The following is a 15,741-nucleotide window of genomic DNA, read 5'->3' as shown; positions in this document are numbered from 1 at the left end:
ATAGACTAGAAAATCAGGTTAATTTATACAGTAATGGTGGCAACATTTAATTCATCAATCATCTGACTTTTGGAACAAGTAACAACAACACTCTAGAGATCGAGTGCCCTCTGTGCTTATTATTTTGTTGTTGAATCAATAAATAACCAAAAGTTTAAGTTAAAACATGAAGTTAGATTCGAATAATAAGATGATCAATGGTGACAGTGGCGCTGAAACGCCTGACGACGTCGTCGATCCGCGGCAAAACGCCGAAGATATAATCGACGAGATTCTGGCGGAATTCTCAGAATCTCGGTCGCCTGATGCCGTGAGAAACGGGAATGGCATTCCCGAAAACTTGTTTAATATGATACAGCCGCCTCGTACGCGGACCCCAGCGAATTCGTTCTCGGAGAACGCTACGATAGAAGACATCGATCCATCTTCCGACCTCGGGACTTCAATTCGAAACAAGTGCTTAGAGTTAGAGGAGATACTCCAAAGCCTTAAGTCTAGGTTGAACCATGTTGTGCTCGATGAAAATATAGTCCTCAGCCCTGATGCTAATTCCATGGAAGCACAGCTTGAACATGACCTTGATACAGACTGCCAAGAAGAACTTTCCTTGCAAGAGTTCCTAGAGATTTTACAATCGCAAAACAAAATTACACCCAGTGGCGTCCAATGATCGCTCTCAACATTTTTTAAATTATAAGGTATTAATATTGTAAAAAGAATTTATTGTGTGCAAATTTGAGATTAGACCATTATTACTATGAAATTATTAAACATTTAGATAATAATCGGTTATGCTTTTTATTTATTCTTAATGACATGGTTTCTTGAAAGTACTAAGGTCTACTTCTATTTCCAACAAGAAGGAATGTTTGTCAAATGTTAAATATTTCAAAAAAGAGCAGTTTTTTAATATGTTGCCTGATCTATGAGCAAAAAAACTCATATCAGAATCAATGAATTTTGAAAACTAAATTCTTATTACTTCAGTGACTAAAACAAACTTTTATGGCAAAAATTAAATCTTTATTGTATCACAATATTTTATAACAAATAATTAACATTAAGCCTTGTAAAAGGAACAGTAATTAAAATAATTATTATTAACAATCAATCAATTATCTCCAAGTACAAATACTTTTACATGTTATCAAAAAGGTCATTGACTTCTGAACTTATATTGACTTCAGTCAACATAGGCTCTGTATCATTTTCGTACAACTGACTGTCATCACAAGAATATGATTTAACAGTGCTTAAACTATTTTCACTTTGTAAAATATAGTTTAATTTCTTTTCATTTAACGTTTCTATAACATTGTTTCTTTTGCGATTGGTGAGCTCCGTTTGGAAATTTTTAAGCCAATCATTGTATAGCTTTGGTTCAGTTTTAAGACATTCATTTCTGAAATGCATCATTGCATCAAGAGCTTTACTAAAGTTTCCATCTAAGTTGCCATGTATCATACTTTCAATAGCTTCAGTCATTTGTGTAGCAAGATCACTCACTGTCTTCCCCCCCTGTTTGAGAATATCATAATCGTTTATTGGATGCATTGTACCTATTCTCTGAATACTATCTGGTCTCTTGAGCGTTTTAAGATCAATTTTAGGTAAATCTCCCATTGTGACATCAGCATTGGATGTTGAAGATTGGTTTTGATAATCATCCATATCCATTGAGTGATTTTTCTTTTTATCTCTCTTCTTAATTTCCACTTTGTTCAAAACAAATAATTTCTTTAATTTTTCTGTAACTTCTCTAGACCTCTTTTCTATTAATGGTGGTATTTTAAATAACATAACAATATCATCCCTTGGTTGAGGTAGGGGTTTTCCAGGATTCATGGCTCGGTAAGCTATGCAATCTAAAATATACTGAGCAGATGGGCTGACCATTTTAGCTATTGGGAAAGCTTCAGTATCATCAAACTCTGATTCCTCATATGCTGTTGTTAAGTCCATAGCTTTGATCAGTTCTTTAAAACACTCAACTTGTTCATTATTACAAGCATATTTTTTAATATTTGTAACAGGGAACGCCATATTTTTGATTTCATCCTTATAGCAAAACCCAACCATTGATAAACAGACAAAGTTGTTTGTGTCTATAACAGGCATGAGAGCGTACATTTTGGGTGCATTTCCATTATTATAAACTCTTCTAACAATCCCTACTAAATCTAATTCCAGAAGGCATTCAACTAAACATCTTAGAGCATATTGTGCTTTTTTATTACGTTTTTGAGCAAAAACGTATGACAATCCATCTCCATTTAGGTTCTGCCATGTTATGTTGCTGGATTTAGTAAAACCATATACTTTTAAGGATTTCTGCCCTGGATCATAGAGCATACTTTTATCACAGTCTGAAAATGGTATGATTTGTTGTCCATACTCATATCCCTTAATGATATTATCAGCAGCAACTGTAGTTTGATCTTCTGCGTTAATATGGACCTTTTCTTTCTTAATGCCTTCAGAAGAACTGGCTGTGTTAGTGACAGGATTTCTGATTGCTGTATTCCATTTTTTGATGACTGGTTCATCTTTAATTCTTATATAAGCTGAAACAGGTATTTTAATATTTGGGCCTATACTTAAATCTACATTCCATGGTATGGCATTAGTAGCCTTCTTTTTATGGAAGAGTAAATATCTCATAGTGTAATCAAATGTGGCTGTTGCTCCTTTGGTTTCTTCAACAAAGAGTCTTGCCAGTTCTACATCATTGTTGTCATTTTCTTCTGAATAAATATCTGGTCCAATGATATCAACTTCAAAACCTTCCTCTTGAAAACCAGCTATGGCCTGAAATAATGTTTTAATATCAACATCTTTATCATCACCCTTCTCCTTGCACAGGAGAGACCCTTCTGTCTTGTGGGCAATAAGAATTTAAACAGCCAATATTCTGTCTTACATACAAACAGTTTGTGGACCAGTCAGTTTATAAGAAAACATTATTTAAATGAAGCATATACTTCATTTGAACAGGATTATTATTTTTTACTATTAACCAGTAAAATCAGTCTGATAATGGAGATACTGAATGAAAGGTTTGCTTTTCTTTAATACATGTCCTGTAAACAAAAACTTTTGGGCCAATAAGTCTGACAGGAGGGATAGTGGCACTCCTTTCTTGATTGTTAGGCATAGCGATAAGAGCAAAAAGTTATTAAAAGTATTTATGAAAAATTTAAATAAAATCTTCTAATTTTTGATTCCTTATTGCAGACTAAAGCTATTAGATTACACTAGCACTTAATGAATGTGCATAGGATTTATCATTATAATAGTCTTTATGCCACTTACTTGTTTTATTTGTTTATCTTCTGTATCACAAGGTACTAGGAAGTTGGTCATCAATATAATTTTTTTTTGAACAATCTTCGTTGCCGGCACTCCATTTTTTAGATGTTCAGCTGCAACTAGGAGTGCATCAAACCAATTACCTTTTGATTTTGAGGGCTGAAAATTAAATTGCTATTTATATATTTATATATTTTATTTACAGGCAATAACTGAACAGTGTAAAACAATCAAAGGCCAAAGGAAAGAGAATAAATTTAAATAAACTTTTGATGTTATTGTGTTCCAGACCAAAGGATTTTGTATTGTTTGGTTTGATTTGTTATAAATCATCTTAGAAGAACCACAAAAAAGAAATAAACTTAGAATCTGTGGAGGGTTATCAAACCTGTGTTTATATATAATACCCAGGATGTTTGCCGCGCTGAAGTAAGTAACAAGTAGCCTAAAGCACAACATGCAGTTTTTAAAAAAAAATATACTCATCATCCATTGTGTCAACGGATGGAAAAATACAGCTGGACTTATTCGTCTTTTGTAGAAAATTCCAAATTCCAAAAGTTTACAACAAGGATTTTACATAGATAATAATGTTGGTGCAAGACATTACCACATCTGGAAGGTTGCGTATCATAGACCATGTAGGATACTGTAGATCTGTTAGCAATTGGATATTCCGGCATGTTCCTGGTGCTTGTTCAGCTAAAGTATTGTTTGTTGTCTTAGCCCCTAGCAAGATTATACCCAACAAATTCTTTCCTTGGCTAATAATTTTTCGTTCGATGATGCGACCAGCACATTCCTTTCCCTTTTCGAAAAATGATTGTCCATTCTTTTCTTCCGGCATCGAAACATTTCTGCCAATATCTAATATTATTATGGTGCCTAGATCAATTTTTGTAGGCGCCATTGTACTGCAAAATGCAAATTGCAATTACTTAAGTGGTACCGTCGACATAAAAAAACTGAGTCGTTTAGTGGGACTGTTAGAATATTTGAGAAAAGTTTTTTCCCGGCGAGTTTGAAGTTGCAGACTGTTTACCTTAAAACACTGTAACTCCAAGTGGCTGCTTAGTTTACGGCTGCTGTGCTGTGTAGTCTGTGCTGATTTATTACTTTGGGATTTCGTTTTCTAAATTTCTTATTAGGTAAATGATTCAAGTTTCAATTTCAATCAAGTTGCGACAAGTTTTTAGACCGATTGTATTAGTTGCACAGACTAATGAATTTGTTATGAAATGTTTAACGTCAAACTGAAATCCGGTAAACGAATGAAAATGAGGAATGAATGATCTCACGACCACCAAAGAGTAAATTAGTATACTATATTATGATTTTTACTGACCCGGTCCCTGTCGGATTTTTCAGATCATCTCCTCCTGACCTCCAATAAATCATTGTTTTTAGATTAAACCGATCTCATCGAATGAATAAAAAATAATACTTTAAAATTTTCTTTATAAATATTTTTCAGTAGTATTGCTGTTATACAATGATAGCTCCTTCATCTGAGTATTTATTGTTCTTAGCTCAGTAACAGGATCTTGTTCTCTTAAATCTACCATCCAGGCCGGTCCAGGCCCACGAAATTAAAAATAAAACCAACATTCTATTTTGAAACGTAGTGTTATATTCTCTTTGTTAGGTATGCTCTCTTTGATTGCAACTGTGACGTTGACAGCTAACGATAATTATTTTTTTAGTCTGGTTCTTATTTGTTGATCAATATTACACAAATAATGCCTTGGCTAGAAGCAAGCATTAAAATTATGTAGAAATACCATAAGTGATTGTTTAAAAGGGTACTTAACTTTAAAAATGGTGATAAAAATATGATATAATTTTCATGTGAGTAGTGTGTGAAGTGAAACTAAGAAATTATGAAGTTTTCGTTCCAACATCGAGCATTTTACTGCTATCTTGGAATGAGTGTATGGATATGTTTTCTTATAACTGGTAAGTGGTTAAACACTTCATGTTTTAAGTGTTTTGGTCTAGTTTTTACTTCGAAGACCTGACTTTGGGTCCGGGAATCGGAATTTTGTCTTTACTGAGACTTCGATCCTAATCATCAATTTCACTAACACCTGATAGTAATCGTTATATACCGAAAGCTTAGAGGTTTAAAGGTACCTACAAGCCTTGACTAATCTAACGACCAACTAGCGACGACGGGTTGACCAAAATTCGGAAGTGAACAAGTCTACAGCTTGGCATTGAGTATTGACTACACTCCTACCACATAAGCATATTATTGCATTGCCAACAAAAATAAATCTTTATTCCATGAGTTGGCAATGCTTTATCAAAGATTGGTAAGCGGGCTATTACTGGTTAGAATTATAAGACAAGCAAGCAATTTGTGTTCCACTCATCAACTAATTTCATAACAACTTATTTTATGATGCACAACATAAAGCTCGCTATTTCTTACTCTAATTGTGAATGAGAGGAGTGGAGTTTTTGTCGAGTCTGCGTGGAGACAATAAGGTAAAAGAAGCTTTTAAGGTCTTTCAAGCAGTTGTGAGGCAGTGTATCGGTTTTATCAACTCCCCTCACCTTTAACAGATAAGTCCTGATGCTAGCACTGCTGGGACTCTAAAGCTAATGATAATGATTCTGGGTAATATATGGGAATGTTGTGTTCAATTAATAACCGTTTTCTCATAAATATCTACTACATGTAAGGTATATGTATCTATTTTTTAGTTTGGGTATACCCCCTTTAGAGGGGGGAATCCCTCATAACCTCCATCCTGCCCTAGGGTTGAAGTTTGCAATAAATAAATGGTAAAAAAAGGTACTTTGGTTGCCTGGAAGAGATTGCTATGAAGTAATAAGGCTGCCAAACTGTATATGTTGTTTTGTTATACTTTTCTTTTTTTCTATGTACTTTTTGTGGTGTGCAATAAAAGTATATTCATTCATTCATTCATACTTTTTTCAGTTGTATACAAGTACATGTCTGTTGAAGAAGATACAGTGGCACTAAAAGTAATCCAACCTGACTATGCTTCTAAAACTGACTCAGAGTATCGAAAGCTGTTTCTACGAGCATGCAACCCACCAGACAGTATTGTCAGAGGATCTGAAGGTAGTTGTTATATTAAGATTTCTTATCAAGGCCCTATTACTCTATGCTATTAAGATTCATCATAAGTTACCGTTTAAGCATTCTCAGTAAATTGTATTTAGTTGGTTTAACAACTAGCTATAAAAATAACAATTGAATTGAATTATATTATCACAAAAAGTGTAGCAATTAGAACATAATCAATGACAAGGCTGTTTTTCATCTCACGTCAAACAGACTGCTCTAAGCCTAATGTTGCAGCTTTTGTTGACAACCGGAGTTGAACCCAAACATTGCATCATGAAAGTTAGTTAAAAAAAAATTCAAAATTCATTCATTTAAAGTAGCCCTAATATAAGCACTTTTGAAACGTCAAGTCTGTCTGTAGTGGTTCGGAAGGCAGATTCAACAGAGAAGAAGGCAAGAAACAGTTGCTCTTTTCCAACAATTGTATAGTAACCCCGTTGTAATAAATGTGTTTTAACATATTCTTTAAACTTATGCATTGGTAGGTCCAAAATTACCTTAAATATTATATTATAAAAGCGTATACTCAATCCCACAAATGACCTCTTTACCTTTCACAGACATTATCACAGAAGTCACTAATTTATGACCATTTCTTGTAACTACTCTTATATCGACTACTGTTTATATCGACTTTTTGTTTATATAGACTGATATGGTGTCTTACAAAAAGTTATAATGTATGATACATCATAGCCCCCTTGTCTGTCAGTCCAATACTGTCAGTTTAGTAACAATTTTTCAAATATTTATCTCTAAAACTAACCTGCTTATCCACACATTTGCATCATTTTATTTTTCAGCTGCTGTGGATGCAGATACTTGGTTGCTACAAGGGGTGATAGTGGTGACTAGACACGGCGACCGCGGGCCTCTCACTCATCTGAGGGGAGGAGACAAGCTTCCTTGCGATACTGTGCCTGTGTCGCCTTTGCTCAAAAGGTATCCTACTAATATTATAAATGTGAAAGTGTGTATGGATGGATGGATGGATGAATGTTTGTATATATCAAAGTAGTACATAGGTATAGTTGCTCTTGAAAATATATAAAAAAAACCCCCATCAGATAATATCTTGTCTATCTTGTCTCTCTATTGCACGCCTCAGCGTTGAGGTGGGTATTACTGTCAGTTTATGCACGCCGAGGGATTCTCCAACTTAAAATGTCACTTTTTTATACTTTATAGCTTTTATAAGTAAATATAAATAGACAAACGTTGAGAAAAAACACTACTTATGATATTTTTAAATCTCTTTTTATTATTTAAACTAATTAAAAAATTGTTTAAAAAAGTTCTGTCTTGGACGTCCGTGTGTATGTATGTGTGGATACCGTATCTTGTGGTGACGATAACGAGCGAAATACTTCACTCATCGAGTTGGTTTTTTTATAGGCTTCAGTATTTTGAGGAATAGAAGCCTATTACTTTTCACGGCATAATTAGATGTAGTTTAATTATTATTTAAAAATAATCTCAATTTTATTGTAATGAATGAGATTATGAGGAATTAGATATACTATTTACAAGAGTATTAAAATAATCATTCTTCTCAATTATACCTAATGAACGTTGGGATCAAATAGTGCTTCAGTGGCAACCCCGCTCTGGATATTGTATTTTTAGTTTACCCCCTACAAGTATTAAGAGTTAGTTATATGGATGGAGAGTAACATAGGATAAAAAGAGAAAAGCTCTAATACTAGATAATAAAATATTCCTGGTCTAAAAACCCAGGAATATTATTATTATGTAGTAGTAGTTTTTATGACCGAGTTCGTCCGGGGTAGTACTATCGTCATGCTTATTTCTGCCGCTAAGCAGCATTGTTGCAATGCTGTGTTCCGCAGGGTGATTACTTATCTCGCGACAGGTTTGCGACAGGCGTAAATCTTGCAATCATTGCTGTCAAACGTCACTTTTGTTTATTTATTGTATGGAAAAGTGACGTTTGACAGCAGTGATTGCAAGATTTACGCCTGTCGCAAACCTATCTGTCTGTTTTGTTTTTGTTTTTTTTGTTAACCTGGCTTTCTAATTGTATGTGCAATAAAGACATTTTCTTCTTCTTCTGTCGCGAGATACGTAATCACCCTGCCGGTCTGAAAGGTGTGGTTGCCATAAAAGAATAAAGGGAAATTACGATGAACGGGAAGGGATTCGTAAATACCTTAAAAAACGCGGGCGTCTTAAGAACGCGGTCTTGTATATTTTTGTACAATTCGCAGTTATGAAGAGTTTGTGCTAAACGCAAGCGTTTCCGGCCGTGCGTGGTGGGTGACTGCCCCAGGGCCGTTTCACAACTTTCCCTCTCTGCCTCGTGCCGCTGCCACACATTGTGCTTTGGGTCAACTTACACCAACTGGTGTTCTGCAGATGATAACTGTTGGTGAGAAATGATCATTTACATTTTTTTTTTGAATGAACAGTTGCTGGTGTATCTTACCTGGAAGATAGGGTCATCTTTAAAATAAATAAATAAATAAATAAATAAATATACTACGACAATACACATATCGCCACCTAGCCCCAAAGTAAGCATACCTTGTGTTATGGGTACTAAGATGACTGGTGACTATTTTTATGAATAATAGATACATAAATACTTATAATATACAGATAAACACACAGACACTGAAAAATATTCATGTTCATCACAATAACACTTTCCAGTTCCAAACGTTTCACAGATAAGTCTCAGAAAGCCGTGTATAATTTCAGTTTTCATTAACATGTTGTATAAATAATAGAATTACTCTCCTTAGAATTCTCAATATAATTCTACTAAGAATTCTTTAAAAATTCTACTTAAGACTAAATAACTTTTTATTGTGTTTCAGGAAATATTATAAGAGAAGCGTATGGTGATAAATTAGGCATGGAACACATGGATCTGACCGGAAAGCGTGAAATGGGTGAGATATCAAATTGTTAAAACCGACTAATAATAATATTGTTGAAAATTTAAACGCTACACTAGCAGCACTAAATTTTATGTAGGTAACAATTTTAGGGTATGCAGTGCTTTTGTGCGAGTATGAAGTGCACGCCACTGATATAGCGTCATCTAGTAGGAAACGTTGCAGTTTCGGTCTACTTTTTTAAAGGTCCATATTACAATGAGATACGTTTGAAACACAAGATGAAGAGATGACACATTGCTTTTTTATAATTTTTATTTGTGTTTTTACCTACACTTGGAGGTATTATCAATTGTATAAATTTAAAATGCATATAAAAATGTATGTACCAGCTTCACATTTTAGGATATATGCCTTTATCATGTCCAAACGCCACTGAACTTATCACCATTAAAATAATTGTTAATAAAGTTGTGGAAAATATATACAGCACATCCTTTACCCTTGAAATGAGATGAGGCTATCTTTGTTTCGTTTATGTTAAAATTTCAGATAGTAAATGTTGAATCAAATTATTTATTCGAATATTGAAGTTGTTAACGCTGTGTGTTTTAAGTAGGAGGTACCGGTTTCGATCCCCGGGAGGCGCAATTCGGTCAATTTCTGAATTTTCTCTGGCCTGGTCTGGTGGGAGACTTCGGCCGTGGTGAGTTACCAACCTATCGATAAAGATGTGCCGCCAAGCGATCTAGCGTTCCGGTACGATAACTCATAGAAATAGATTATACATCTTAATATATATAAATCTCCTGTCACGATGTTTGTCCGCGATGGACTCCTAAACTACTTAACCGATTTAAAATTAAATTGGTACACCGTGAGCACTCTGGTCCAACTTAAGAGATAGGATAGCTTAGATCTTTAATTATAGTCGCAATTTTATTTTATTTTAAATTATTTGTCTATAATTAATTGGCAGTCACATGTTATATATATATACTACTATACTCATTTAAAGCTTAGCGATACTGAATACTTTAAAAACAAAATCAAACGCAGACGAAGTCGCGGGCAACAGCTAGTATATATCATATATAATTTCTTAAAGCGGGTGACATTGCAATCAAGAAGAAAGAAAAATATATGCGGTATCTAAAGATTCTTTTGAAGCGCACATAATATAAGTATATATTTTACGTTTTTTTTTAAATATTATCGTATGTTTTACATGCCTGACGAAACGCGTTTTGTTAAGCTTTAAAACATGGAATAAATTATCGTTACTACACATTTTATGTATATCCTAATGGCTAAGATCCTTGGATCCTACATTCATGTTTATCACTAACATTTTCCAATTGTGGGAATTGAAGCCACAGCTTTGGACTCAGAAATGAGGGTCGCTGCCCACTGCGCTAATGACCGGCCGGTCATAAATAAAAAAAAAAAAATGTTTTTGTGTAGGTGGTATTGCATACAGCACTCGATACAGACGCACGTTCCAATCGGTGCAGGCATTAGCTTGGGGCAGCACTCGATCCGCTGCTGCCGCCAAGGAAGCGCACAGTGTGGCCTTCTGTTTCCGCCACTGTGCGTGCCAAGCGCAACATTCTCTTGCCAGGTGCGTGCCAAGGACATAAATAAATAAATAAATATACTACGACAATACACACATCGCCATCTATCCCCAAACTAAGCGTAGCTTGTGTTATGGGTCTAGCACCCATAACAAAAGCTACGCTTGATGACGGATGAAAACTTTTAGGAATAATATACATAAAAACTTATAATATACAGATAAATACCCAGACATGAAAAACATTCATGTTCATCACACAGTCATTGTCCAGTTGTGGGAATCGAACCCACAGCCTTGGCTCAGAAAGCAGGGTCGCTGCCCACTGCGCGAATCGGCCGTCAAAATGTGTACATGGTTGTGAGATGATGGCGATAACCATATTCGTAAACTTAAAACTAAAGCTACGAGGGTTCCAAACGCGTCATGGTCTAAGAAGAAGCCCAAAACTTAGGCGGGTGTTCTTTTTGCTATCACTATCTTACATTCAAATTTAACGCAATAGAATCAGTACGGTTAATTTATAATTTCTATAATATTTATACTCCACATAGATAATCCCTGCTTCCATCCAATATAAAATTATCTTGTTATTAATTTTCAGAAAGATGAGTTTTCAATCAATACTCCGCTTGGAATCACACCCAAACTTTAAGGAATTGATAAAAAAGTTATCAAACGTATTATTCGAATCTCAGGAACACGCCGACGCGGACGTAGTCAGAGACGCACTGCTAGCTTACATCTGCCATGACGTACCGCTACCGTGCTCCCAAAACCAAAAGAAAACCAAAAAGCTGTCGTTGAATAAAGAAAAGAGAAAGCTCCGTTCGGAATCCGTCCCCAGAAGGAATCTATTAGATGCAGACATCGATAACTTAAACATAGATTTGGATTATATAAACCAGTTGGATTTCAACAACGAAATCGGCAGAAAAGCTAGAGATATCATAGGAAAGTACGACAAGAAACCACCTTTAGATTTCGACGCGCAGATGGAAAGGGAAAAACTTTTATACTACCAGCAGAAATACATGGACAACATGGCATATGACGATGTTGTCATAGTGAAGAAAAATCTAGACGCAGATTTCAACTTTCCAAACGACGCTAGGATGGATACAGATTTCGACGATGACTACAAAGATCCTACACCAGAAAACACAGAGGAGTTTTGCATAAAGAAAGAACATATTATGACCCTTTTCCCGTATTTAGAATGGAGCTACGAGCAGGAATTGAACAATATATATAATAGAAAACGAGGTTTGCTTCTAGCGTACGGTCTCATACACAATATAGTGCAAAATATGATACGCGTTATATCTGAGAATAAACCGAAATTAGTCCTCTATTCTGGACACGATAAAACTCTCCAAGCGCTTATAACGGCTTTAGGTTTAAGTAGTTATCACCATTACAACATACAGTATGCATCGCGTATGATTTTTGAAGTGTACAGGAGAAGGGATTTGAGGGATGAGTTCAAATTCTCCAAGCGGAGGGCAATCGCTCAAGATTTTTATTTCCGCGTCGTTTACAACGGCGAGGATGTGACGGACAAACTTAGTTTTTGTAGGAATAAACAAAATGTCATAATGAAAGTCCTAGACCCTATAGATGATATGAAAACGTATAATACATATCTGTGTCCAATAGAGAATATAGTTAGGTTTATACATGATGATTACTTCGCGGCATTTAACGTTAGTAATTTCAAAGACGCGTGCGCTATTGCTTACAGCCATGGAGATCTCGTATTTTAATTTTTTTTTTACCAAGTTTTATGAGCGTTAATTAAAGGTGAATATTTCGCATACTGACATCTGCCTTATCCTGTCCCACTTCTGGGCATAGGTATCCTATATCATATAAGTAGAAGTTTTATATGGATTATACCAATGTGGATTTGAGGGGTGGGTTCTTATTCTTTTGCCGTTTGGAAGGCTAAGTATCCAACGCATGGGCGTACTCAGGGGGGCAGGAGAGCCTCCCCTTGAAATCCTCAGCAAATTTAAAAACCCTCCTAAAAATGTATAGAACATACAGACAGACAAACAAAAATGAAAAAATATACAATTTTGGCTACAATATCGTTTATAGAGGGCCCCTCTAAAAAAATTTTCACAAAATAACCGAGGACGATCTGTTCTTAAAAAAATTCACTCCTGGAACAAAAGCTGGGTACGCCCATGATCTCACGTACTTAATTTGAAGTCGAGGGTTAGGCAATCTACTCCAATATGGACTAGAAGGTACATACGTGGGCTGGAGGGGTAGATAACGTACTCCAATGCGGATTGGAGGTGTAGTTCAGTGCGGTTTGAAAATATTCTTATACCGATTCGAGGGGTTAGTAAAGTACTGCTAAGTACCTAATGTACTTCTATTCGGTGTAATGTGTTAGGCAACCTATTGCAATGAAGATTGGAAGGGTAGATGACATACTCCAACGCGGAATGGAGGGTTAGGTTACCTACGTACTCGAAATGGATGCTTAGGTTAGATTACTTCGACTCGTATGTAATAATTACTCAAAAGAGAATCTTAGCGTTCTTAACAAGCGGGTCCCTAAACACTTATCACGAGCGGGAATATCTGACAACTTCTATACAACAGCAGCAGCAGACCAAGCTTTGCTCGCCAATGAAAGTGGTTACGCACAATATAAATAAATAATCTAACTGCGACAGTCGCGGCGTCGTGCGACTGTCGCGTCATCAGAGAACCATGTTACTGTTTAAATAAGGTTTGATGTAACAGAAATTTAGGTTCTCGGTATTCAATTAATGTGTTCAAAATCTTTACTATCATATCATTACCATATTCCAGGATGTAGTTATTAATTTATACGATAATTTTATCAAAAATAACTTTTTATTAAAAGTTATTAGTTATTAAGTTATTTTGTGATACATGTTTCAATAGCTTAAATTAATTTTATCAGAGAAGACATATCGATAATAAATTAATTTCGGATTAACTAAAATTCATTTAACGTTAAATTTTTAGTCGAAACGTAGTGATTCTCACAAAATTTACAAAAACCGAATAGATGAAAAATAAGGAATAGTCCCAACAATAATAACTAGAGCTTTAATTTAAATTCACAATTATAGATCAACGTGGTATACCTGGGGAATTTTTGATGGCCGGTAAGAGTTTTAACATGTTAGTAAATGCACTTTTTTTATATCTTAATATTGATTGCAAGACTCCACGAGAAAAATAAGGGAGGCCAAGAATAAATATCATTTAGAGATAACATAGATTTTACATACGTGTAAAGTTAGTTAAATTTACTTATACTTTTTGAATAAAAATATCGAATAAACTAATTAACATATTATTTGTCTACTTTAAACTGGTCTGGGTTTTATATTTATAAACAAACTAGCTGTACCCTGCCACGTTTTGCTGTGACACATTGTGATTGAATGGTTGAGAAAAATAGATAAAAACAATCCTTGATTGAAATTTCAGCTCGATCGGTGCAGAACTTTTTGAGTTTTTGAAGCGTACACAAACCAACATAACATTTTTATATATATAGATTTACCAAGAAGATAGTGTTAAAATCAGTGTCACAATTAAAAGTTAACTGTTTTTCCCGTAGACAATTTTCATCTTAGTTTTTGAAATATCCATAGCAAAAACGCTTTGCCAAACGCCGAGCCAAAGTGACTGTCGAAAGGTTGTTCGAAGGGAAAATATTGATTTTCACTAAACGATATTGTACGACCAAATGGTTTTCACAAAATCAATAATTATTAGGGGGTTTTTTTTTATTTATTTATTAAAGGTACACCAACAGCTTGTTCACAATACATAGTAAAGAAAAATTACAAATATTTTGTTTCTAATCTGTGTGTCAGCCACTTAAAGGTGTGCACAGCATTTACTACAAAATTACCGATATTAAAACTACAAACTATAATAAAAATACGAATAGTTAAACAAAACTAATAATACAATAAGAAAAATAACAAAAGAAAACTAAAAATTACAATCCAAAAGTGCAGTCCGGATTGCTTTAAGAGTAATACAGTTCTTTGCTATTACATTTTTATATAACGGTTCTTAATATCTTATCTTATATCTTTAAACGAGCAATTCTTGTATATATATAATTGTAATCTCGGAATCGGCTCCAACGGTTTTCATGAATTTTAGTATACAGGGGGTTTTGGGGGCGATAAATCGATCTAGCTAGAATTCATTTATATTGGAATCTCGGGCAAAAACTGCAAAAAATATTCTTTTTGAGAGATTCTGATGCGTGCGATGCGTGAACGGTAAACGTTACGCCAAACGACGGAAGTATGTAGTAGGTATATCGGAATTGTCGGAATTGTTGTTTCTTTAAAATTCCATAAAACAGTCCGCGACAACATACGAAAATTTTTTTAAGTCGGCTCATTCGCGGACGAAGTCGCGTGGGTCCGCTAGTTATTATATACACTTCATGTTTTCTAACTTGTCTTATAATGTAAACTATCTTTTCATTACTTTCAACGACCTCCCTGGTGCAACGGTGTGCGCCATGAATTTAAGTAGGAAGTCTCGGGTTTGATACCCGGCAGGGGCAGTTTGGGTATTTATAATTTCAGAATTTTCTCTGGTTGGTCTGGTGGCTTTGGCTGTGGCTAGTTACCAAAAACAAACCCAGGTCGGTTTGGCCTACCGACAAAGACGTGCCGCTAAGCGATTTACTGTTCCGGTGCGAAGTCACGTAGAAACCGATTAGGGGTATGACTGCCTAACCTAACCTAACAGTTTAGCCCGCTACCATCTTAGACTGCATCATCACGTACCACCAGGTGAGTTTGCAGTCGAGGGCTAATTTGTAGTGGAATAATAAAAAAATATGAAAAACAAGTGCAGTAAAATAAATA

The 15,741-nt window shown here is 35.0% G+C and overlaps 3 protein-coding genes across 4 annotated transcripts; 2 read left to right on the top strand and 1 right to left on the bottom strand.

Annotated features, from left to right (window-relative positions):
* The first annotated feature begins 34 nt into the window (after nucleotides 1–34).
* Nucleotides 35–788, top strand: LOC120631001. The gene has a single exon (XM_039900389.1). It carries the CDS (start codon nucleotides 167–169, stop codon nucleotides 668–670), a length of 504 nt encoding a protein of 167 aa, XP_039756323.1. The 5' UTR covers nucleotides 35–166; the 3' UTR covers nucleotides 671–788.
* Nucleotides 789–1,053: 265 nt separating this feature from the next.
* Nucleotides 1,054–4,558, bottom strand: LOC120631079 (X-ray repair cross-complementing protein 5-like). The gene is made up of 4 exons (XM_039900502.1): nucleotides 4,352–4,558; nucleotides 3,920–4,223; nucleotides 3,313–3,468; nucleotides 1,054–2,808 (listed from the first exon to the last, which is right to left on the bottom strand). Exons 2-4 carry the CDS (start codon nucleotides 4,217–4,219, stop codon nucleotides 1,138–1,140), a joined length of 2,127 nt encoding a protein of 708 aa, XP_039756436.1. The 5' UTR covers nucleotides 4,220–4,223; nucleotides 4,352–4,558; the 3' UTR covers nucleotides 1,054–1,137.
* A 454-nt stretch (nucleotides 4,559–5,012) lies between these two features.
* On the top strand, nucleotides 5,013–13,684 carry LOC120631064. 2 transcript variants are annotated; one of them, XR_005659045.1, is made up of 8 exons: nucleotides 5,013–5,265; nucleotides 6,257–6,403; nucleotides 7,213–7,351; nucleotides 8,638–8,798; nucleotides 9,250–9,324; nucleotides 10,735–10,891; nucleotides 11,451–13,317; nucleotides 13,348–13,684. XR_005659045.1 is itself a non-coding variant. In XM_039900479.1 (7 exons), exons 1-7 carry the CDS (start codon nucleotides 5,190–5,192, stop codon nucleotides 12,610–12,612), a joined length of 1,917 nt encoding a protein of 638 aa, XP_039756413.1. In that variant the 5' UTR covers nucleotides 5,013–5,189; the 3' UTR covers nucleotides 12,613–13,684. The 2 variants fall into 2 exon arrangements, 1 of the variants encoding a protein (XP_039756413.1); XM_039900479.1 differs by having other exon boundaries at nucleotides 11,451–13,684.
* The last annotated feature ends 2,057 nt before the right edge of the window (nucleotides 13,685–15,741 follow it).

This window comes from Pararge aegeria, chromosome 17 (genome assembly GCF_905163445.1).
Source record: "Pararge aegeria chromosome 17, ilParAegt1.1, whole genome shotgun sequence".
In the NCBI taxonomy this organism is placed as follows: domain Eukaryota; kingdom Metazoa; phylum Arthropoda; class Insecta; order Lepidoptera; family Nymphalidae; genus Pararge; species Pararge aegeria.
This window is presented reverse-complemented; position numbering and strand designations above follow the sequence as displayed.